At 42.2% G+C, this 25278-nt stretch overlaps 1 protein-coding gene across 2 annotated transcripts in view; it reads right to left on the bottom strand.

Annotated features, from left to right (window-relative positions):
* The window catches only part of LOC143275657 (unconventional myosin-Va-like), a 162237-nt gene that overhangs the window by 29715 nt on the left and 107244 nt on the right, over nt 1-25278 (bottom strand). For both annotated transcript variants that reach the window (XM_076579931.1, XM_076579932.1), the window contains 2 exons: nt 4646-4766; nt 1576-1602 (listed from right to left, as the gene is read on the bottom strand). In XM_076579931.1, the coding sequence (XP_076436046.1) occupies nt 1576-1602; nt 4646-4766 (148 nt within the window). The remainder of the gene's footprint in view (nt 1-1575; nt 1603-4645; nt 4767-25278) is intronic.

Genomic DNA, 25278 nt, shown 5'->3' with positions numbered 1-25278 from the left:
TGAGTTTGAGAGTTTCAGAATTTGTTGGTTGTATTTGATTGTGTACTAATTATGATTGTGTGCTATGACTTGTGTGCATGCATGCGTGTGTGTTTGTGTGTGCTGTGTGTGGGGGACGGGGGGTATGAATAATTTTTAATAATGTCTGGTATCTTGTGTTCAATTTTTTTTCGGTTTTGATATTTACGTGTGTGTTCTATTTGTTAACACCTATGGCTTATTGTCAAGATTAGGTATTAGGTGTAAATGCTCATAATAATAATAATAATAATAAAGAAGCTGGTTGAACTGTTTTACATATCACATCAACATATTTTCATACATACATTAAAAAAAAAAAAAAAAAAAATTCAAAAATAAGGTAAAGTTCAAAATCCAATTTCTCTTGATAACTTTCACCTTATTTCCCCTCCACTAAGAACAGAATTACATTTTCTTCTTTATATATATATATATATATATATATATATATATATATATATATATATATATATATATATATATATATACACACACACACACACACACACACACATACAGTGTAATATCGCAACAAAACATGCAAATCTCTTCAACATTTTCTTTTCAAAAGTTATCTATACCATGCACACTTTTCTTCCAGACCAAGTCAAGTCAAGGACCTTGAGAACACCATGCTGAATGAAACATGTTTTCAATTCATTCAGGCCTCAATGGAATGCCCTGCTCAACATGTTTTCAATTCATTCAGGCCTCAATGGAATGCCCTGCTCAACATGTTTTCAATTCATTCAGGCCTCAATGGAATGCCATGCTCAACATGTTTTCAATTCATTCAGGCCTCAATGGAATGCCATGCTCAACATGTTTTCAATTCATTCAGGTCTCATTGGAATGCCATGCTCAACATGTTTTCAATTCATTCAGGTCTCAATGGAATGCCATGTTGAATGAAACATGTTTTCAATTCATTCAGGCCTCAATGGAATGCCCTGCTCAACATGTTTTCAATTCTATGGAATGCCCTGCTCAACATGTTTTCAATTCATTCAGGTCTCATTGGAATGCCATGCTGAACATGTTTTCACTTCAAACAGGTCGCAATAAAATGCCATGCTGAACATGTTTTCACTTCAATCAGGTATCCATGAAATGCCATGCTGAACATGTTTTCAATTCATTCAGGTCTCAATGGAATGCCATGCTGAACATGTTTTCAATTCATTCAGGTCTCAATGGAATGCCATGCTGAACATGTTTTCAATTCATTCAGGTCTCAATGGAATGCCATGCTCAACATGTTTTCAATTCATTCAGACCTCGATGGAATGCCATGCTGAACATGTTTTCAATTCATTCAGGTCTCAAGGGAATGCCATGCTCAACATGTTTTCAATTCATTCAGGTCTCAATGGAATGCCATGCTCAACATGTTTTCAATTCATTCAGGTCTCAATGGAATGCCCTGCTCAACATGTTTTCAATTCATTCAGGTCTCAATGGAATGCCATGCTCAACATGTTTTCAATTCATTCAGGTCTCAAAGGAATGCCATGCTAAATTCATCCTCTGACCACTCGAACACAGGTTACCTACATCATTCTTCTTAATCTGTTTGCGTTGCTGGAAGAAAAACACGACCGTCAGTGAATGATACAAAGCTACGGGGTATTGACGTCACAGTTGAAATATATGTATAACAAAGCATACTTATGTTAACTTCAATTACATAAGTTTCATCTGTTACAGGGCAAAATTTATGCATTAATTCCTGCCAGATTATGAAGATAATCTTTTTCATGTTCTCACTTGAAAGGGTATTTTTTCACCATTATTTGTTCTTTACACGTACTGTAACATGACACTGTGTAGTATTTGCACACCTCTCCATAGGGGGAGCATGGCCGGTCATGAATATGTCATCTGAATCCATCTTACTTTAAGTGGTTTTTGCCTCTTCCTTTTCTACAGCAAATTACGCAAACTCAAGTCCACTGCTGGGTGTTACTCGAATCCCCATTTCCATCAGTAACACCCTTGCCCTCCCCCTACCCCCTTCCTCTTCCCTGAAATTCCAGAGGAACACAGTGAGAAGAGACGGGTACAATAGCCGAGTGGTTAAAGCGTTGGACTTTCAATCTGAGGGTCCCAGGTTCGAATCACGGTGATGGCGCCTGGTGGGTAAAGGGTGGAGATTTTTACGATCTCCCAGGTCAACATATGTGCAGACCTGCTAGTGCCTGAACCCCGTTCGCGTGTATATGCAAGCAGAAGATCAAATACGCACGTTAAAGATCCTGCAATCCATGTCAGCGTTCGGTGGGTTATGGAAACAAGAACATACCCAGCATGCACACCCCCGAAAACGGAGTATGGCTGCCTACATGGCGGGGTAAAAACGGTCATACACGTAAAAACCCACTCGTGTGCATACGAGTGAACGCAGAAGAAGAAGAAGAAGAATTTCATACATGTTAACTAACAAATGTGGAAGCTGCAGCCCACAAATGCAGGTCACTGTTGTTAACACCTGGTTTCCAATTGGAACATTCAGCTACAGGGCTGTATTCTATTGTCACCGTACACCGACATCAATTACAACATCCCATGGATAAAACAAGAGAGGCAAGGCCTTCAAGACTCACTTGTGATAAATTAAGTCCCCTAGCATTAATTACAGATTAATTTCCCTTTTTTACTATCTGCACCAAAACATTTGCAAAATAAATAAAAATTCCATGCTTAGCAAAAGAAGTTCCTGTTTGAACAAAAAATGATAATAATGACTCCTCTTGTTGTTGTCAGAATAAGAGGTCAAAGTGCCAAGTTTAGAGAATACAAAAAATATAAATATAACAGTAAATGCAGTTTGCATATAATTAGGCTTCTTTTTTTATTTTTTTGTGCCCATCCCAGAGGTGCAATATTGTTTTAAACAAGATGACTGGAAAGAACTGAATTTTTCCTATTTCTATGCCAAATTTGGTGTCAACTGACCAAGTATTTGCAGAGAAAATGTCAATGTTAAAGTTTACCACAGACACACGGACACACACACACACACACACAGACAACCGAACACTGGGTTAAAACATTGACTCACTTTGTTTACACAAGTGAGTCAATGATGAACACAGTACACAGAGGAGCAGATATGAATTAAAAGAATCACTTTTTCAGTGCTGCATGTTTTACACAGCCCTATCACAACATCCCACTGCAAAGACAACGAATACAGCATAATTATGTGGAAAAATATAAAAATTGAAAGAATCACAAACATAGGGCTGCATTCTATTGTCATGGTATACAGAGCTCTATTACAACACCCCACTAAGACAAGCATAATGTATGAACATATATATAAATTAAAAGGATCACTATTTTAGGGCTGCACTCTAGTGCCCTGGTATACAGAGCTCAATTAAAACACTCCACTAAGACAAGCATAATATATGAACATATATATATATATATTAAAAGAATCACTATTTTAGGGCTGCATTCTATTGCCCTGGTATACAGAGCTCTATTACAACATCCCAATGCTTAGACAGTTACATATGGACATAGAGAAAGAAACAGAATAACAATATTAGGGCTGCATTCTATGACAATATGACCAGTCACCACCAACATGGAAATTCATGACTTGAGGATTAAGAACCGAAAGTGAGACAATACAAGGCCTTAAAAAACAGAATTTTTAAAAAAACAACTAAACAAACAAACAAAAACAAAAAAACACAAAAAAAGAACCAAACAAAAAAACCCTGACTGATAAAACCACAAATTAGTTCTTAATTACCTGCACTCCACAATCAACTCATTGTAGAATACCAGTCAAAGAGTTTTATCAGATGTGTGTATCATTTCCATGTATCAATGTCTGATCCTAACCCTGTGTATTCATTGCCCAAACAAAATAAACAAATCCCTCCAGTTGAAAATCTCTCCCACATCCACCTGTTTTGTTTCCCAGTGAAAAGGCTGTTGACCGTTATTTCCCTTGTTACAAACTTTATCTGCAACACATATGTTTACTCTATGCGTTAAAAAGAAGGAAGTGGTTTTCAATTTCACTTTTTATCAAGCTAAAAGGTGAAGTATCTTTCGAAAGCTACATCTGTCTGAGAAAAGGACTTTAGACCAAGGTTGTTTTCAAAGAGATGTAAGGAAGTAAGATATTTCTGTTTAGAGTGAAAGTATTTATAATCTACAGTTAAGCTTTTAAGTCAGATACATTTTTAGAGTTATAGTGTTCATTATCTAACAATTCAACTTGAAAGCAACATCAAGCCCTAACTACAGATTTACAACTTTTTCAATTGAAATGGCATTCAGGACACACACAAAAATCTGTCTTCCATGAACCTGAAGAACCTCATGTCACTCTCAGTGTCAACAGCAGAAAGAACACCTGATACCTGTTTACAAAGCCACAGACATATTTTGTTGGTTCCTCAGGTAGAGGGGTCTTGAGGTGGCTGTGTTACATGAACATGTTGAGATCACACACTGTGATACCACGGGTGTTTCACATCCATTGTCTGCTGTTTGTCTGTCTCCCCCCCACCCCCACTCCTCCCGAAAAAAACAACACACACACACACACACACACACACACATTAAAATGGGTCAATCAAAATCAAGGGACAAGTCCTACCTTCCCAATCAGTTTCTGCTGCTGCTCGTTCTCTCTGCGCAGGTCCCGTAACTCTTGCTGGTATGACTTCTCCTTCCTCTTCAGCTCCTTCTCCACCTTGTCCAGCTGTTGTTGCAGCAGTCTGAAACATGGTTCATGTCACGCTGTCAGTTAGGATCAACAGTCTGAAACATGGTTCATGTCACGCTGTCAGTTATGATCAACAGTCTGAAACATGGTTCATGTCACGCTGTCAGTTATGATCAACAGTCTGAAACATGGTTAATGTCACGCTGTCAGTTATGGTCAACAGTCTGAAACATGGTACATGTCATGCTGTCAGTTATGATCAAAAGTCTGAAACATGGTACATGTCACACTGTCAGTTATGATCAGCAGTCTGAAACAGGGTTCATGTCACGCTGTCAGTTAGGATCAACGGTCTGAAACATGGTTCATGTCATGCTGTCAGTTCTGATCAACAGTCTGAAACATGGTTCATGTCACACTGTCAGTTAGGATCAACAGTCTGAAACATGGTTCATGTCACGCTGTTAGTTAGGATCAACAGTCTGAAACATGGTTCATGTCACGCTGTCAGTTATGATCAACAGTCTGAAACATGGTTCATGTCACGCTGTCAGTTATGATCAACAGTTGAAACAAGGTTCATGTCATGCTGTCAGTTATGATCAACAGTCTGAAACATGGTTCATGTCATGCTGTCAGTTATGATCAACAATCTGAAACATGGTTCATGTCACACTGTCAGTTATGATCAACAGTCTGAAACATGGTTCATGTCATGCTGTCAGTTATGATCAACAGTCTGAAACAAGGTTCATGTCACGCTGTCAGTTATGATCAACAGTCTGAAAAATGGTTCATGTCATGCCGTTAGTTAGGATCAACAGTCTGAAACATGGTTCATGTCACGCTGTCAGTTATGATCAACAGTCTGAAACATGGTTCATGTCACACTGTCAGTTAGGATCAACAGTCTGAAACAGGGTACATGTCACACGGTCAGTCAGGATCAACAGTCTGAATTCACGGTTCATGTCACACTGTCAGTTAGGATCAACAGTCTGAAACATGGTTCATGTCATGCTGTCAGTTATGATCAACAGTCTGAAACATGGTTCATGTCACGCTGTCAGTTATGATCAACAATCTGAAACATGGTTCATGTCACACTGTCAGTTATGATCAACAGTCTGAAACATGGTTCATGTCACACTGTCAGTTATGATCAACAGTCTGAAACATGGTTCATGTCACGCTGTCAGTTATGATCAACAGTCTGAAACATGGTTCATGTCACACTGTCAGTTAGGATCAACAGTCTGAAACATGGTTCATGTCATGCTGTCAGTTATGATCAACAGTCTGAAACATGGTTCATGTCACACTGTCAGTTAGGATCAACAGTCTGAAACATGGTTCATGTCACGCTGTCAGTTAGGATCAACAGTCTGAAACATGGTTCATGTCACGCTGTCAGTTAGGATCAACAGTCTGAAACATGGTTCATGTCACGCTGTTTGTTAGGATCAACAGTCTGAAACATGGTTCATGTCACGCTGTCAGTTATGATCAACAGTCTGAAACATGGTTCATGTCACGCTGTCAGTTATGATCAACAGTCTGAAACATGGTTCATGTCACGCTGTCAGTTATGATTAATGGTCTGAAAATTTCTCTGCCAGTGACCATCTGTCCTTTTTTTTGCCAGAGGGGGAGAGAGAGAGAGAGAGAGAGAGAGAGAGAGAGAGAGAGAGAGAGAGAGACAGACAGACAGACAGACAGACAGAGACAGAGAGACAGACAGAGAGACAGAGAGACAGACAGAGAGACAGAGAGACAGACAAAGACAGAGAGAGACAGACAGAGACAGAGAGAGACAGATAGACAGAGAGAGAGACAGACAGACAGAGAGAGACAGAGAGACAGACAGACAGACAGAGACAGAGACAGAGAGAACCTAACACAAAAATAATATAACACACAAATCATAAATACTAAAAACAAGTACGACAAATAGACAAGCCAATTTACATAACATCCTAAGTGCATAAAAAAATATAATAAATGAATGAAGTCCAGAAAAAAAACAAAAAAACAATCAATGTTTTCTAGAAACAACACAAACAAATTTAAAACCAGCAAGGCAGAAAATAAGATGGGAAATGATGACTGAAAAGAAAACAAGGAACAATCAGAAACAGAGCGATAGAAAAGAGGAAAATTGGTAATTCCCGAATTTCCAACTGGTTGGAATGCTGTTCATGTTTGATAACTTCTGCCTTCCAAGTTCCAGTTGCAATGCAATATTCATTGCCAGATTTGTTACAGTGATGAACCCCATTACAAGGACACCACAAGACCCTAGGGTTCCTCCATCATCAGACCAGACTCTGCGTCAGAGTGCAGTATGGATTGGGCAAGACCTGAAGGATGCGCTCAGGGGTTTGGATGTCTGTGCCAAAAGGGTGCTCATCTGTGCATGAGATCTTGAGTTTGCAGCTAGGGAGCAATGGGGGGTACATTGTACATTAAGCATTCTATTAGTATTACACTTCGGCCCAACACTCTGCTTATATCACAGATTGACATAAGTTTTACATTTGGGCCAACAGCAAAGTGAGAGCTGTATTATCAGTGGTTTCTCCAGTCAATGGGAAATCATTTACAGCTTAGTCTTTTGTGAAGGACTATGACTCTCAAACTAGGAGGCAAAATTGCACTGGTTCTTAGTGCTGCAGCCTTGTGGGCTAGTTGGCCTTTGGGAACCATCCGAACACCGACTGTCCTAAAACCCTCTTGGCTGAGAGAGTGGAGATGTAACTTGGGCAAGACACTCTCCACTATAATCAGATTCTAGCCCAGATAGTCGGAACAGCAGTTGCCTCCTCTGCTGTTCTGATGGTCATAGTCGGACACGACAGACTATCATATATATATATATATATATATATATATATATATATATATATATATATATATATATATAGTATTACACTGAATTTATCGTCGATACAGGCTGCCTCTAGTGATACTGAACAGCAGGGATCACTCTCCACAGAGAAACGGATGAGGGATCTAACAGTCTTACACTGTGCTGCCACCGTGTACAGTTCTCAAGACAGGCACTGGCTGAGACTGTGAGGCTGTTCATTTTCATTTTGGGGTGACAGGATTTGAACTCATTGTCATGGACTTGAACTTGGTGCTCAACACAGAAAAGGACAAAGGACAAAGGTGTGTGCGTGCCTGTGAGTGTATGAGCATGTGTATGCGTGCGTGTGGAAAACAATCGAGGTGGGTGGGTATATATATATAGTATTACACTGAATTTATCGTCGATACAGGCTGCCTCCAGTGATACTGAACAGCAGGGATCACTCTCCACAGAGAAACGGATGAGGGATCTAACAGTCTTACACTGTGCTGCCACCGTGTACAGTTCTCAAGACAGGCACTGGCTGAGACTGTGAGGCTGTTCATTTTCATTGTGGGGTGACAGGATTTGAACTCATTGTCATGGACTTGAACTTGGTGCTCAACACAGAAAAGGACAAAGGACAAAGGTGTGTGCGTGCCTGTGAGTGTATGAGCATGTGTATGCGTGCGTGTGGAAAACAATCAAGGTGGGTGGATGGGGAGAGAACAAGTTAGGAAAATGTTTGTCCAAGTCTTTTAAAAGCAAGAGTTTAAACTTAAGAAATTATACTGAACTTATCAATAATTTCTTTCTCTCTTTCTCATTCTCTCTTTATCTGGTGCATGTGTGTGTGTGTGTGTGTGCGCGCGTGCGTACTACAAGTGTGCATATGTGTGTGTATGTGTGTGTGTGTGTGTGTGTGTGTGTGTGTGTGTGTGTGTGTGTGTGTGTGTGTGTGTGTGTGTGTGTGTGTGTGTGTGTGTGTGTGTGTGTGTGTGTGTGTGTGTGTGCGTGTGTGTGTGTGTGTGTATACTGTATACAAATATGTGACACTGTGTGTACATGCATGTAATCAATACTTATCAAGATGCACTACCTTATGTTTTTAGTGTTATATCATGTTAAAAACACAGCACACCAGTCATGTATCAATCTCACAGTGGATCATCACCTCAACCATCAATCAGGGGGAAGGGGATGGGAGGGGGCCAGGGGGGGGCAAGGGGGTGGGTGCTGGCATGTCATACACAGCCTGACCGAAGGTTCCACTCAGCAAATTCTTGTGCACCGAAACTAGCAATGATCAGATCAGACTATTACAGGGTGCACTGAACCCATGCTTTGCAGAGCCTGCTGTCTTCAACAAGGGGGGCCAAGGAATACGTATAATCATGGCACACACACGGTGAGGTAAGTAGGGACTGGGTAAACACAAGCTGTGGTGAATCAACACAGGCAATCACAGTGACCAGTTCTCCCCAGGCACAGCAGTAATAGCTGGATCAACTCTCCATGCACATGAATTATCACTATATCAGTCACACCGTGACATGGAAAGACCACTGCCAACAGTGTCAATCTGATGTAAGAGTAACTTATGAATGCTGAAAACTACACTTATTAGTATAAAGGAGGAGTTTGTATTATACTCCATGTTTGGTGTTTACATATACTTACCATGTCAAACTGATGCAAACTAGGCCTATGGTTTGCTCTGTTTGGCCAAATTTCGCGCGGCTAACAGTGAAAAGACGCCCCTCTTAGTCTGGCCCGCTCTTAGCCAATCAAACGGCTATAATATACTATTAACACAAAAACAAAAAAACAACAAAATAACATACAGAAGATTAACTGAAAAAGAATACAGTAAGAAACAACCATATGTTCTGAAGTACTGCAAACTTTAATGACAATTCAGCACTCCTGAAGTGCAGTGTGTGTGTGCTGTGAAATAACTCCACAACATCAAGAAATTCCATGACGAAAAGACAGAAAACCATTACCAAAGCCAGCTTATTCACTCCTGAGTCAATAAACTAAAAATTTCTAAGAGTAAGAGAAGAGAGAGAGAAGACTCAATGGGAGGTAGTAAAATAATGAGAGAGAGAGAGAGAGAAGAGAGAAGAGAGAGAGAGAGAGAAGAGAGAGAGAGAGACACACACACACAGAGAAGAGAGACACAGAGAGAAGAGAGAGAGAAGAGAGAGAGACAGACAGAGAGAGAGAGGGAGAGAGAGAATCACAGAATGATTTACAAAAAGAAACTGAACATGACACTTCAAGCAGGCTCACAAACAGTGAAACACTGAACAACTGATGATCGACTGTCAGCCATTTCTGAACCAGGAATCACAAAACTGACCTTGAAATATCTGCAGACACATTCAACTGTTCCCAACAACTAAACCTTATGGTGGATAAGAGGAAAAAACATGCTTTGTCCTTTTGTCTGTTGGAGTGGAGTGATGGCCTAGAGGTAACGCGTCCGCCTAGGAAGCTAGAGAATCTGAGCGCGCTGGTTTGAATCACGGCTCAGCCGCCGATATTTTCTCCCCCTCCACTAGACTTTGAGTGGTGGTCTGGACGCTAGTCATTCGGATGAGACGATAAACCAAGGTCCCGTGTGCAGCATGCACTTAGCGCACATAAAAGAACCCACGGCAACAAAAGGGTTGTTCCTGGCAAAATTCTGTAGAAAAATCCACTTTGATAGAAAAAACAAAACAAAAAAACTGCATGCAGGAAAAAAATACAAAAAAAATGGGTGGCGCTGTACTGTAGCGACACGCTCTCCCTGGGGAGAGCAGCCCGAATTTCACACAGAGAAATCTGTTGTGATAAAAAGAAATACAACAACAACAACCACCATTGTTTGGCAGTCGGTGAAAGGATTAAAGTACAGTAAGCTTCTGGGTACACTGATTGCTCTTCCCCCTCCACAGGTTTATTCGCTTAGCTGTCGACTAGATGGTTGATTGAGTGCATATTTGTTGATTAATAAACTTATTCTAGTTGTTAAATTGATGTTTGGTTGGTAAACTGGTAGGACGATTGATTAGTAGTTTGGCTGCTTAACTGGCCATCTCATTAATAACTTAAATTGTTGTTATTACCGTATTAATTTTTCAGTTTTAATGTGTGTTTGTGGTGTGGGAAAGGTGGTTCTGGGTTCATGTGTGTGTGTGTGTGTGTGTGTGTGTGTGTGTGTGTGTGTGTGTGTGTACATGACTTGTGGTGTCAAAAAGTTTCAAATGCACTTTATACTTTTCCTCCAACCTTAAAGCGTTCCATCCGGAAAATCAAAGTAGCCTTGCCTAGCCTTGTAATACCTCTACCCGGCCAGCCCCACACCGCCCCCCATTTTTTCTCAGAACAGAATCCCAATTGAGAGCAGTCTCAGACAAGCATGTTCAATGAATAAAACATGTCAGCAGCGCAGAAAAACAACAGATCTACTTTCTCCCAATTATACATCTCTCTGGTGAGCGTTGCTTTTTTTTTTTCCTTTGGTGAGCGTCCTTTTTTTTTCTTTTCTTTTTTTCCTAGGGAGCAAGCGGAAATTTGCCATGGGACAAGTAGATTCTTGATATTTTACTTGAGCCAGGACAAATAAAAATATATAAATTTATGAATTTCTACAATTGCAAACACTGTTTGCACAAGTAACCTGTAACTACTGTTTGAAACAGTAACCATGTTTCATCTACTTCTACTTGTACCAAAGGGAACTGAAAATTGTCTGTGAATTTGTAGCCCTGCAAAATGTAGCCATCTCACGACTTGACGACAGGGCATGATGATGATGATGATGATGACAAGACCCCCAGCTGACTCAAGAGAAATACCAGTCAGGACCGTGACTACCACACTGCCTTCAGTTCACAGTTCTTACCTGACCTCATCCAGGGCGTCAGCATCAGCGTGTGCCAGGGACCAGCGACGACTCAGCCCCCGACGGCCTGGCCCCTCCCTCCTCATCACCCCTCCCTTTCCCCCCTCCTCATCCGACATGTAGGCCATGGCGGAGCTGGCGGGGGGCACAGTGGACCCCAGGGACAGGCGGTTCATGCTCTGGTGGAATGCTCGCCGACGCGCCACGCCGCCAAACAGACTCTCTGCTGGCCTGGGCGTGTCTGCCAGGTTCAGTTCTGAGGCCGAGAACCTCTTGTTGGCCTCGAACAGCGTCCGGCCCCTGTATTGCACTTCCCCATGGCCACTGTGGGCCAGGCTCTCCATGGACCCGCACATGGCCGTCGTTGATCCGGACAGAGGTTTGGGTCGGATCAACCCAGACTCCGACCCGGAGTCCATGCTGGAGTCAACAGGGACTCTAGTTCTGAAGCCGCGCGGACTGGCGGGTGTGGGCGTGTCAGGCCGCACTGTGGAGTTACCGTCGCCAGCCACGTGAAGGAATCCACCGGTGGGGTCGGCATGAGGGTCAAGGTCATGGTCTGTGTCAGAGTCCCCGCTAGGGATCTGCAGCTCTGGGTGAGAGGCGGGGCGGGCGACCTCTGTGACCCTTTCACCATGCTGCCCGTCACCTCTCTCTCTCCTTTTCACCACACGCTCTTCACCCACCTCCCCACCACCCGCCACAAAGCCAAGATGTCTGGGCGGCGGGGTCATGAGAGGGTTTGAACCCTGACCCCTCTCACCTGTCCTGTCCCCTTGCACGGTGCCCGCCTGCTGGTCCACTGAGCCTCTGCTGTTACTGTTGTTGTTGTTGTTGCCGTCGCTGTACATGGCCAAGGTTTTGGTCAGCTCTTCCACTTCAGAGTCGGACTCCCCATCCGGAAGTCCGTTCTCAAAGGTCAGCATGTAGTGGCTGGACTGTTTGGTGATGGCCTTGCTCAGTGTTTCGGCACTGGGTAACTCTGCATCACTGTCACTGTGATCACCACTCGTCCCATGCTTCTCTGTGTGGTTTCGCTCGTCACCACCAGGCTGTGAGCTGGAGTTTCCCATGACAGGAGACTGGGAAGGCGGAGAATCAGTCATTTTGATTCGGGAGGACTAGAAGAATCTCACCTGCTCAGAGTCAGACCCATCCATTTGTATTTCAAGAAGTGTCATAACTTTTGAGTATTCATGTCAGCAGTGTTGAAACATTGTTTTTTTCTTCTTCTTTTTTTTCAGTTTCCGAGATGCACTTGAAAAATAAATGTTTGCTTACTCAGTTGTTCACATAATTGGTGATCTGAAAATTTAGAATTTTATTCTCACATTGAATTTGATTTAAAGTATATATTATCATAAATAAAAATATTAGAATCCAGTGTAAATTTATTGGAATTAAAAAAAAACCCAAACTTATTGTAGCTTTAATTACATAATTCAAAATACTCCCAAATTTGTAAATTCTAATTCTTGTCTGTTTCCCAGTTAATGGACATTTGTTCACAAATTTAGTGTTTATTATTGCTTAATTTCACACACACACACACACACACACACACACACACACACACCAGCCTCATCGCCCTTAATATCCTTACCTAATGAAGTGTAAAAAAAATTTTTTTTTTAAGTAAAAAGTAAAAAAGAATCAAACAGTAATGTGATTTCAACAAACTGAAACTCTTCACTAAAACTTAGTTCATGTCTCATACACATATAATGTAATACTGTGTCTTATTAATTACTCATTTATTTTTTTATTGCAGACATTCCTCCATTTCTTCATTGAAAGAAAAATGTACACTACATGTTTTCAAATCACAGACTGTACGCAGTATAAAGCTGTTATTTCATTACAAAACAGAAATGTGTTCTAAATTTATACTGAGAGAAACAGTATGGGAATGTACACGAGCATCACATGTATGTGTTCGGATGGCATGTTATGGATGGTGGGTGGCATGGTGGGGGGAAAGGGGGCATATGAGAGAATAGGAGTGCATGCAAATCCATGAAACTGATGTCAGGAACTTCCCTGAGAAATTACAATGAAAAGTTAACAAAATAATTCAGATCTGTGTCAAGAGGTGAACCTTAAGTTTATTTGTTCTGTTTTTATCTCTGTTTCTTAGCTCACTGATAAGAAGCAAGATCACCGCAAGAAATGCAAATAAATGTTTCACCGGCGCACTGGGTCTGTGCAAAGGTCCTCAAGACGTTTTGTTTTTGTGGACAGTTGTGTAAAGATCAACCCCATTGGAACTGAAACTAAAGTGAAGTAAAGACCTGGATCCACGTCAAACTGCTTTTTATTGTCGATCATGTTTTGCCTTCAGCAACAGACCTGTAGTACAGGTCCATTCAGTGTGACACTGACAAGTATGCAGGAATTTGATCAGCATAGTGCCCTCAGGTTATTTCTTCTCGCTGGAGTGTGTGTGCATGTATGTTGTGCATATGTGTGTGTGTGTATGTGTGTGTGTGTTGTGTATACTTGTGTGTGTATTGTGTGTGTGTGTGTGTGTGTTTACATGTGGGTGTGTGTTGTGTATACATGTGTACTGCGTGTGTGTGTGTGTGTGTGTGTGTGTACATGTGAGTGTGTGTATACGTGTGTGTGCACATGTGTGTGTGCACATGTGTGTATGTGTGTGCACTGAACATATACACAAACTACAAGGAGTTCTAAGCAATTAAAAAGGTAAAGGAAAGGGAAATGAGAGTTAAAACAAAGTAAATGGCCGACACATAGATACTGAAACAGAAAGAATGGTACACTGCAGGTGGTTTTGGTGGGGTGAGGTGTATAGATCTGTGTGTACATGTACTGTGAACAGTCAGTGACCTATTGACAGACCAGGATCAGCAAGTTGTGCAGGTGGTCTGGTCCCTTTGTAGTAGAACTTATCAGCATGAGCAAGGTTGTGCTGGTTCCTAAACTGGATAGACTTGGTGTGTTCATGTGTACAATGTTTGCTGTGTGTGTGTGTGTGTGTGTGTGTGTGTGTGTGTGTGTAGGTGTGTGTGGGTATGGGGTGGGGTGGGGAAATAGGGGCTTGGACTGTGAGGGGGAGGGGTGATGTGCCTGTGTCTGTGTTTGGCTCAGTGTGTGTGTGTGTGTGTGTGTGTGTGGGGGGTGTGTGTAGGGGTGGGGAGGGGTAGGGGGGGTGGGGAGGGGTTAATGGTGAACTGTGAAAGGGGTGGGTGATATGTGTGTGTGTGTGTGTGTGTGTGTGTGTGTGTGTAATCTTAAACATATGTGGGCAATGTAATGTGCGAGTTAATTGGTTTGTCTCAATATACAGTATGCATAATATTTGGGTGTGTTGTGTGTTTGTCAATTAAGACTTTGTTTACATACTTTATGCTTTAGGTATGTCACCATCTTATTTGTGTGTTTGTCAACTAAGACTTTATTCACACACTTTACGCTTTCGGTGTGTCAACATCTTATCTTGCATAAAAACGTAATAACATAAAAGTAACTTTATCAATGATAAGCTTTAAACACTAGTTCGCACGATCAGTTATATTAGTTATTCATATCCTTTCCATCTATTCCGCTATTCCGAAATGTACAAATGTATGCAAATGGCAATATCCACAAAATTTCTCCCCCAAGACGGAATGAGCAAGTGTTCACAACAAGGCGTGGCCGTTCACTCCTTCAATCACACAGAGGAGAGACGAGGAAGAAATGTGGATATTGCCCATGAAGTTTCAATCCGCCATGACAAAGTTTATTAACACTAACCGCGAAAACCTGAGAAACGATGACTGGGACCCGTTCACCAAACTACACCCCCACACACTGCTCGTTCAAAAACTAAAACGAAGAAGTGGAAAACTGCCTCACTGCCGAAGAATGAGAACACACCCCCTATCATCACCAAACAACACACACGGCGACATTCCGACTTCTCGAGCGAAGATTCCGGATAGATCTATGTGAGAAGTTTCGGCGGCCGAAACGCCGCACACGTAAACCTCATATTCTTATTGCACTCAGATTCCGCATCTATTTCATTCACAGTTATCACAAAACACATAAAAACTTTGACACGGATGGCGTAACAGACGTCCCGAAGAAAACATAAATAAAAAGAAAAACAAAATCACGGAAGAAATATCAACACTGTCGTAACACCACAGTTGATGAATCTAAAACTGTCTGCCAGAGATTAATTACATAGAAGGAACCAAACGAAACTCTTGGGAAACAAAAAATACTGGATGAAAATGTTTCAACTCTTCAACGAACAACTTCTCTCCGTTCGACCGGTCCACTTGACGAAGCCTACGACACTTCTCTTCCATTTTTTCCCCCACGTCTCTCTCCTCCCACTGTCCCCCTCCCACGATTTGGGAGCAGCCAGGTATGTGGTGTTGTGGGGCACTGTCAAGGTGAGGGGGACACGGCAGTTTGTGGGGAACACGTGAACGTGTACCTCTGTGAGGAATTAACGTTTTGAATGAGTGGAGGGGAGAGTGGGATTGAGGAGAGAGAGAGAGAGAGAGAGAGAGAGTGTGTGTGTGTGTGTGTGTGTGTGTGTGTGCGTGTTTTGGAAGGGCCGAGTGGAGTGGGGTGTAAGTATGGTAAAATGGACTTTCAGCGTCACGACCATTGTTTCGATGAAATCGGCGTAAAATTTATTCTCTCTCTCTCTCTCCACTGCGGTCTGAAAGTGGAACCGTGGATCAATCTGGTGTGTATTGTGTGTGTGTGTGTGTGTGTGTGTGTGTGTGTGTGTGTGTACGCGCGCGCGCGCGTGTGTGTGGTGCACGTGCGTTATAGCCCAAGTACATACAATTATGTCAAACAGCATACCGCGTCAGGCCCCATCCCCCACCCCGCGTATTAATGCATGTCATAAGTCATAATATGCACGCAACCAAATGGTACAGAGAGAGAGAGAGAGAGAGAGAGAGAGAGAGAGAGAGAGAGAAGACAAGACAAGTCAAATTCTTTATTATCGAGGATAATAGATAAGCACTGGCGCGCTTTTTTTTCTTCTTCTTTTTTTTCTCTTTTTTTTCCAGTCCCCGCCCTGAAACAGGATCTACACTACACAATACTACATTACTGATATATGTCATTGCATGCACTACACAATGCAACTTAAAGTCATAGAATGCGAATACTATACTGCATAAAGGCATAAGCATGGTAAAAATAACACACACACACACACACGCACGCACGCACGAGAGAGAGAGAGAGAGAGAGAGAGAGAGAGAGAGAGAGAGAGAGAGAGAGAGAGTTACATGTGTAATTCCTAGAAAACAACAAAAACATCTCATGAGCAACATTATCGAGGAAGCGAACATGAAATCATCAGAGTGTGGGTGCGTGTCTACGTGCAAAAAAAAAAAAAAAAAAAAAAGTTCTGTTTTATGAACACATATAATCTTCCAGTTTATGCACGTCTGCTTGCATCATATCGGTATTTAATCGCACTTTAGCATAATAAATTCAGCTCCAATGAATTCAGGATGCTTAAGTGCGACATTACCCGGTATTTGATTACGAACATAAATTCTCAGTCCAACCAGATCGAGAAAGAGGTGGGTGTGAGGAGAAGCTTCACGAACACCTTTTTTTTTTTTTTTTTTTTTACACTTATAGTTGACTTCATCAAGTTTTTGCGCCTTATACATATTATTATTAGTAGTAGTAGTTCTTTTTATGTAATTATTTATTATTTATTTACTTTTTTTTTCAAGGCCTGACTAAGCGCGTTGGGTTACGCTGCTGGTCAGGCATCTGCTTGGCAGATGTGGTGTAGCGTATATGGATTTGTCCGAACGCAGTGACGCCTCCTTGAGCTACTGAAACTGAAACTGAAACTCACGACACCTAAACACGCCCCCTAACATGGCCCCAGCTGACCCTGGCCCCCAACACATACACACGACACCGCCACACAGGGCGGCGGCTCCCTGCACCACCCTCTCTACCTGTCACCCCCCAAACTTCACTTGAAATGGGCAGTCGTGACGCGTGTCACTGGTGTCGGAGGATCGGGCCACCTGACGAAAAAGGGGTGACTGGCTGTGGCCGAGGGCACATTCCATGGCCTGTTAAAGCCTTGTCTTCTCACACTGGTAATTGTTTGTGGACACGTCGTGAGGTAATGACATTAAATGCGATCAACCGCTCTGGGAAAATGAATTTTTGATGCTACTATTTCATGTAACGATCAAATTCGTTTTCAAGAATGCAAAGTGTGTGGTATCTGTTTTCAGGGAATGCAAATGATACATAAGAAGGGTTGTGCAATGCAGGCATCCTACCCCCCCCCCCCCCCCCCCCCACCCCATGCCCGCAACACACACACCACACACACACACGCACACTCACTTATCTACAACTGCAATCAGAATGTACATTAGATTTCATATTACAACTGAGTATTTAAAGCATTAATTTTTTTATGATTGCTGCATATGCATGACATATTCTGCGTGATAAGTTTGCGACTGATGTTAAGAAAACAACAACAACACATGCTCTATCATCACTGAGAACACAGACCTTGTCATCGTCGGTTCCTGTCAGACTACCAAGAAGAAAAAGAAATATAAATCTGTTCAATTAAAAACTGTGTGTGTGTGTGCGTGCGTGCGTGTGTGTGTGTGTGTGTGTGCGCAATTTTTCTATACATGTCCCATTCTTATTTCAATCATCTCCCTTCTATGTATTTTTTTGTTGTTGTTGTTGTTTGTTTCAAAATTATGTATTTCAAGGTTTTAATATATTTGCTGAATTGTTGTGTTTATTTCAGTATCCACTGTATTCAATTTTAGGATAACATTTTATCCTATGGAAGGAGTTCAAGGGCTGTCATGCATGTTGGGGTCATGCATAGGTCAAGCATCTGTTGCTGTTTTTTTGTATTTGTATTTGTGTTTCTTTTTATCACAACAGATTTCTCTGCATGAAATTCGGGTTGCTCTCCCCAGGGAGAGCGCGTCGCTATACTACAGCGCCACTCTTTTTTTTTTTTTTTTTATTTTTTCCTGCATGCAGTTCTATTTGTTTTTCCTATCCAAGTGGATTTTTCTACAGAATTTTGCCAGGAACAACCCTTTTGTTGCCGTGGGTTCTTTTACATGTGCTAAGTGCATGCTGCATATGGGACCTCAGTTAATCGTCTCATCCGAATGACTAGCGTCCAGACCACCACTCAAGGTCTAGTGGAGGGGGAGAAAATATTGGTGGCTGAGCCGTGATTCAAACCAGCGCGCTCAGATTCTCTCGCTTCCTAGGCGGACGCATTACCTCTAGGCCATCACTCCACTTTTTTGGTTTTGTTTTCTTGTTCAGTTGTTGTTGTTGTTTAGAGCAGACATATATAGCACATATGGATCAGTCCATGTGCTTTGATGGCTACTTGAAAACTGAAACTCAGTTGAAACGTTATGATATATCAACAAACACATCCCGACTTATCTGTACTGACTGGGCATCGAAGTTGACAAACAAGACAGTGGCTGATATTGAGTTTGAATCAAGCCATGCTTATTTTATTTTATTTTATTTATCTTTTTTTTTTCTCAAGGCCTGACTAAGCGCGTTGGGTTACGCTGCTGGTCAGGCATCTGCTTGGCAGATGTGGTGTAGCGTATATGGATTTGTCCGAACACAGTGACGCCTCCTTGAGCTACTGAAACTGAAACTGAAACAAGCCATGCTTACGGAACCTATTTTCTCACTGCCCATGATATGGTTCACGTGGGCTGGGTCTCATGCTGTTGACCATGATATAATACTGTTGTGTGTCTGTACCCTTCGCCCTCCCCTCTAAAAAAATGGTTTACAACTGTTGGCCTGTCAACTGAAGAGGTGGACAAACACCTATAGGTAACTGTGACTCTAGTGAGGGAATGACAGCCACAGTGTGCAGAGAGAGAGAGAGAGAGAGAGAGAGAGAGACAAGACAAGATAAGACAAAATTCTTTATTTTTGAGGATAATAGATAAGCACTGGTGTGCTTTTTTTTAACTCACTCAATACGGCCAGTCCTCTCTTCTCCTCTACACAGACCCCTCGGATGTCCAGTGAACTTTCACAGGCATTAGTTCATAGCCCTATTTCTACATTTCTACATTTCTACCCAACCTTTTTGTCAACATTCACGTCTTCAGTATAAGAGCCTTCTGCTTGCAATATTTTGATGATGGTAATTGGGGTGAAACGCTGTTAACGTCGTCTCTTTCGCCGTTCGTACGGAAAGAGCTAAAACCCAATCCCTGCCTACAGGGTCTACACCACACAATACTACATAAAGTCATAAGCATGGCAAAAGAGAGAGATTGATTCGGATTCCGATTCGAATGGTTTATTTAAAAAAAAAAAAAAAGGCCATGGCCCCTCATGAAGGGATGGTGTGTAAACGGATTTGAAAAAGATTGCAAGAGTAGACACACATTTTGTGAAGAGTGAGAGAGAGAGAGAGGGGTGGGGAGAGGCAGACAGACCTACAGAGACAGAGAGAGAGCCACAGATCTGAGAGAGAGAGACTGAGAGAAAAAGACACACAGAGAAAAAGCAAGCAGGAACATACTGTGTGGTGTGTCAAGTAATTTTCTGTAATTTACAATGAATACTTAAAGAAGACAGTACCTGAAAAAACAGAAACAAGCACAGATCATAAGTACAGAGTCAGCAATGCATGTGGATAGTAAAGAGTTACAAACACAATGAAATGCAAATACAACTGGGTTTCATGTTTGCACCAACATACAACATACACTACTCATCTACTGGTTCACGAACTTACTTTTTTTTTTATTGACTGATTTATTCATTTGCATTGTTTGTATTGTTTATCATGTTTTTGTTTTTTTTCTCATTTGTGTATTCATTTATTGACTATTCATTTATTTACCCCTACAATCTTTTACCGTGCTTATCTCTTACCAGAGCAGCAGTGATCTGATTGAGTGTGGGAGAATTTGTTTGTTCTTTAGTTTAGCGTCTTTTCACTATCAGGGAGGAAGGTGGGGTGGGGTGGGGCGGGGTGTGTGTGTGTGGGGGGGAGGGGGGGGGGAGGGGGGAAGAGGAAAACAGATAAAAGGTAAACTAGAAAAACTACCGTAAAATGTATAACTAACATGCAATTACATTTAACAGTAACAATTCAATAATAATAATAATAATGATAATAATCAGAAACCATTAACACAATTCTGAAGTGCATTAAAGGAATGTAGAAACAGGGCTATGAACTAATGCCTGTGAAAGTTTGACCGTAAGAACCTCGTCAGAAATAACTTTACAAAAATCATCTGCAGAATTATTATTCTCTTTGAAATACTTGGGCAAGAAGGTACGTAACTGCTGGCAGTGAAACAAACAATGATGCAAGCTGAACTGCTTACCACAGATGCATGTAACATTTTTACTATACTTTATCTTCAGTGCATCAAGTTTTATACGGAAGACAGTAGAGGTTATTAATCTTGTATAGTGCGGGAGAATTTGTGTGCCTCTCTGTGTGCGTAGGTGGGGAATTATAATGGGCATTTGTGTGCATGCATGGATGTATGTAGAGAGAGGGTGGGGGAGAAACATATGTGAGTATGTGGGTGCGTTAGAATATTTTTTGGAGATAATGATATTAATGAAATTTGGTACCTTGATTTGTTAAATATGTTTGTTTGTTTGTGTGTGTGTGTTTTTTTTGGGTTTTTTTTTTTTTTTTTTTTTTTTTTTTTTAAATCATACCTTCCTCAAATCAGAATTTCCTTGTGTTGCTCAGTTCATATTTTATTCAAATGGTTGCGAAAATGTCAGTACAACAAACAGTTAATCTGACAATAAATGGTTTCAGTCAGTAGGTGGGGTTGGGATATGGTGTGTTTGTATCAGTGACTGCATATCCTTGACATTGCAAAGTATCTGATTTCTAGAACTGATCTTGAAATGTTCTTATTGGGATGGGAGCTTGTCCAGTGAAGGGAAGTGGGTGGGTGATGGGGAGTGGGTGGGTGCGGTGGAGTGGAGGTGGGTTGTGAGAGCTCGGAGGAGTGTGTGTGTGTGTGTGTGTGTGTGATTATATTTTGATTTACATACTTTCTTTACTCATTTAGCTTCTGTTTATTTGTACTGGTGTTTTGTCTTGTTTTATTGCATATGTCAAACAGAAAATTTCTGCACCTTTGTACAGACAAATAAATCATTCTTAATCTCGAATCCTTATAAGAATGACACATACTTTGTTGTCCTTAACTCACTCAGTACGGCCAGTCCTCTCTTCTCCTCTACACAGACACCTCGGATGTCCAGTGGGTGTCTCAATGACCCAACCTTTAGCTTCCGTCGTCAGAATTGTGGTATTCTTTGTCAACATTCACCTCTTCAGTATAAAGAGCCTTCCGCTTGCAATATTTTGATGATGGTAATTGGGCTGAAACGCTGTTAACGTCGTCTCTTTCGCCGTTCATATGGAGAGAGTTAAAACCATCTGATATATAACACATTCTCATCACTGACAAACTTTTAATCATGCTTTCTCTGTCTGGCTATCTACGGCATATTGCAACATGGTAGCTGATTCACTTGAATCACACTTTGACACTGTGTAAGTTCCACGCAGGCTGTAATTCATGCTACTGTCTTTCACAATATCAGCATTGCCTTAGCCACTTTTAGCTATCAAACTCCAATGTATTAGGAATGCCGGTTTTTTATGTCAGAGTATGGTCTTCACAGACCAGGTGGAGGAGAAAACCTTTCCCAACGGCTGTGAAAGTGGAAGTGGATGACCAAAGGGCAGGGGGAGCTCTTATCCTTGGCTGGAAGTCCTCCTAGGAGATGGAACTCCGAAGAAAAAACCTGCACCTGCTGAGGCCGTCCTACACGTGGCAGTATCTGCACCTGTGGGACTCTGAGCGTCGGCAGGCGAGAGAGTGGGGAAGGGACTGCACAACTCCTCTTTACTAAATAAGTCACCTGTGCTGGTCAGGCAACCAGGCTAATGCTGGAACAACGAGCTAGCCCTTCAACACCCAGCTTTCCCTTAAGGAGATGTGTGAGCGAAGGAAGCAGGGCTCAACTTCTGGAGACGTTTTCCCTTGCAACACCTATGGGAAGTGCTGCACATCCAGAATCGGCCTTTTCTCCCATATGAGGACACATACCAACACATACGCCTGCCTGCCTACTCATCCGTCATTCCGACGGGAGACTCCATCATCATCATGGTCTTCACACACATACATACATTACGCATTAGTGATGGCCTAGAGGTAACACGTCCGCCTTGGAAGCGAGAGAATCTGAGCGCACTGGTTCGAATCACGGCTCAGCCACCGATATTTTCTCACCCTCCACTAGATCTTGAGTGGTGATCTGGACGCTAGTCATTCGGATGAGACGTTAAACTGAGGTCCCATGTGCAGCATGCACTTAGCGCACATAAAAGAACCCCCGGAAACAAGAGTTGTTCCCGGCAAAATTATGTAGAAAAAACAAATAAAACTGCATGCAGGAAAAAATCCAAAAAAAAAGGAAAAAAGAAAAAAGGGTGGCGCTGTAGTATAGTGACGTGCTCTCCCTGGGAGAGCAGCCCGAATTTCACGCAGATCTGTTGTGATAAAAGAAATACAAATACAAATCATTCTGTGTTTTGTCTCTTCACCCTCCATCCCCCCAACCCCATTCTCTCTTTCGTCTTTCCCATGTTGTTGTTCCTCTCTTTCCCAGTCTTTGCTGATGCTTGAATATGATACTAAAAAAAAAATAAAAAAAATCCAAATGTTTGATTTGTACAGACCTTTTTCAAGGATGAATGATGTACCGTGAAAAATGATCAATGAAGTATGACATGTTTTTATGCACTGTATATCACCACTGCTACAACTACTACTACTACTACTACTCTCTCTCTCAGTAGTTGATGGATGGTATTGAATGCCCATTCTCTCTCTCTCTCTCTCTCTCTCAGTAGTTGATAGATGGAACTGAATGCCCATTCTCTCTCTCTCTCTTTCTCTCTCTCTCTCTCACACACTCATTCACTCAGTAGTTGTCTCTTTCTCTCTCTCAGTAGTTGATAGATGGTATTGAATGCCCATTCTCTCTCTCTCTCTCTCTCTCTCTCTCTCTCTCTCTTTATCTCAGTTCTTTCCACCCTATGTTCCTCAGTTCTTTCCACCCTGTGTCTCTTCCTATGTCTGTCTGACTGTCTGTTGCACTCCCAGTCTCTGCAGAATCAGCCGCAGGGTGCCACCAGGCCCACAAGCAGAGCAGTACAGTTTTACCCACTGATCGATGAGCACCTTGTTCAGATTCGAGCCATGAACCACTAACCCTATCGCTTCACCGCCTTCATGGCATCATTCTCTGCCCCCTCCCAACTGCAGGCTGGATCAGAGCGCAGCATGCATGGCCCTGTCTTCCTCCGGAAGCTTGCAGGACAGAGTTTTTTTTTTTTGTTTTGTTTTTTTTGGCTGCCCCATCATCTGCACCATTTCAGTGGCATTACTCCCACGCCGCTCATTTAGATTTCCCCATACACGGCCACACCCGGGTTTGTCCATCACAGTTCCAGCGTTGGCAGTCCGCAGGGAACCATCGATGTTAGGTTGCCAGGAGGCCATACACCAGAGGAGACCCTGCACTGCTGCTAAGTCACTTCGGTGGTGTTCAATGGTGCCTGTTCTAATTCAATGTACTTTGGACACCACCTACTAAGCCCCCTACTAACGACAATAATGGCTTAGTTGCAAAGCCAGAGTGGAGACCGCCACCATGTCCCTCAAACAACAGCCCCCCATGAATCTGCCGACACTGAAGACATTGACAGGACTCACCCCAAGCCCAGAAGTGGAGGGGTAGCGAAACTGAGGTCACCATGAGAGCAGGGCATGAAAGGCCACAGACTTTTGCAGGACAGAGTTTGTGAGCTGGATTGATCTTCTGCAGTGGCTGCTGAAGTGCAAAGTGTCCAGGGAGTTTTTCACTGGCCATGACAAACAAACAAAACTCCATGGCAGCTCTGTGAATAGACTGCTCAAGAGTTCTATGGCCGTCTCGGATCTTGCGCATGCGTATCTGACTTTTATTCTAAATCGTGAGCAACGCCAAAGGTGATCTTCACAGGCAAAAGCAGCAAACACGTGCTGCTCTCCATTTCTTCAGTTGATAGCCTCCATTGCTACAACCAAACTTTGTACAATGAAGTATCATCGTGTGCACACACACACACACACACACACAAATAAATAAATAAATAAAACATTAAGCAAAAAGTCCACAAAGAAGCCTGCTGTTTAGCACATTCTGCCTCTCGGGATCCCCCTTGCTGCTTGCAGTTTCTGAGAGCCAATCAACTTTGAAAGCACAGATCATATGATGCGCCTCTATAAGCCATGCAAGCATGCAACTCGACAGTGCAATCTGGAGCGGTGAGGCTGAGAGGTGGGATAGATTTCTACAACTCTGAAATCCCAGGAATGTCTGAGTTTAGTCCAGCAGTGCAGAGGTATAAACCCAATACTACAAAGATTTCTACAACTTTGAAATCCCAGGAATGTCTGAGTTTAGTCCAGCAGCGCAGAGGTATAAACCCAATACTACAAAGATTTCTACAACTTTGAAATCCCAGGAATGTCTGAGTTTAGTCCAGCAGCACAAAGGTATAAACCCAATACTACAAAGATGTCTACAACTTTGAAATCCAGGAATGTCTGAGTTTTAGTCCAGCAGCGCAGAGGTATAAACCCAATACTACAAAGATGTCTACAACTTTGAAATCCAGGAATGTCTCGAGTTCAGTCTCCCAGCGCAGAGGCATAAACCCAATAC

This window comes from Babylonia areolata, chromosome 30, assembly GCF_041734735.1.
Source record: "Babylonia areolata isolate BAREFJ2019XMU chromosome 30, ASM4173473v1, whole genome shotgun sequence".
Lineage (NCBI taxonomy): Eukaryota > Metazoa > Mollusca > Gastropoda > Neogastropoda > Buccinidae > Babylonia > Babylonia areolata.
This window is presented reverse-complemented; position numbering and strand designations above follow the sequence as displayed.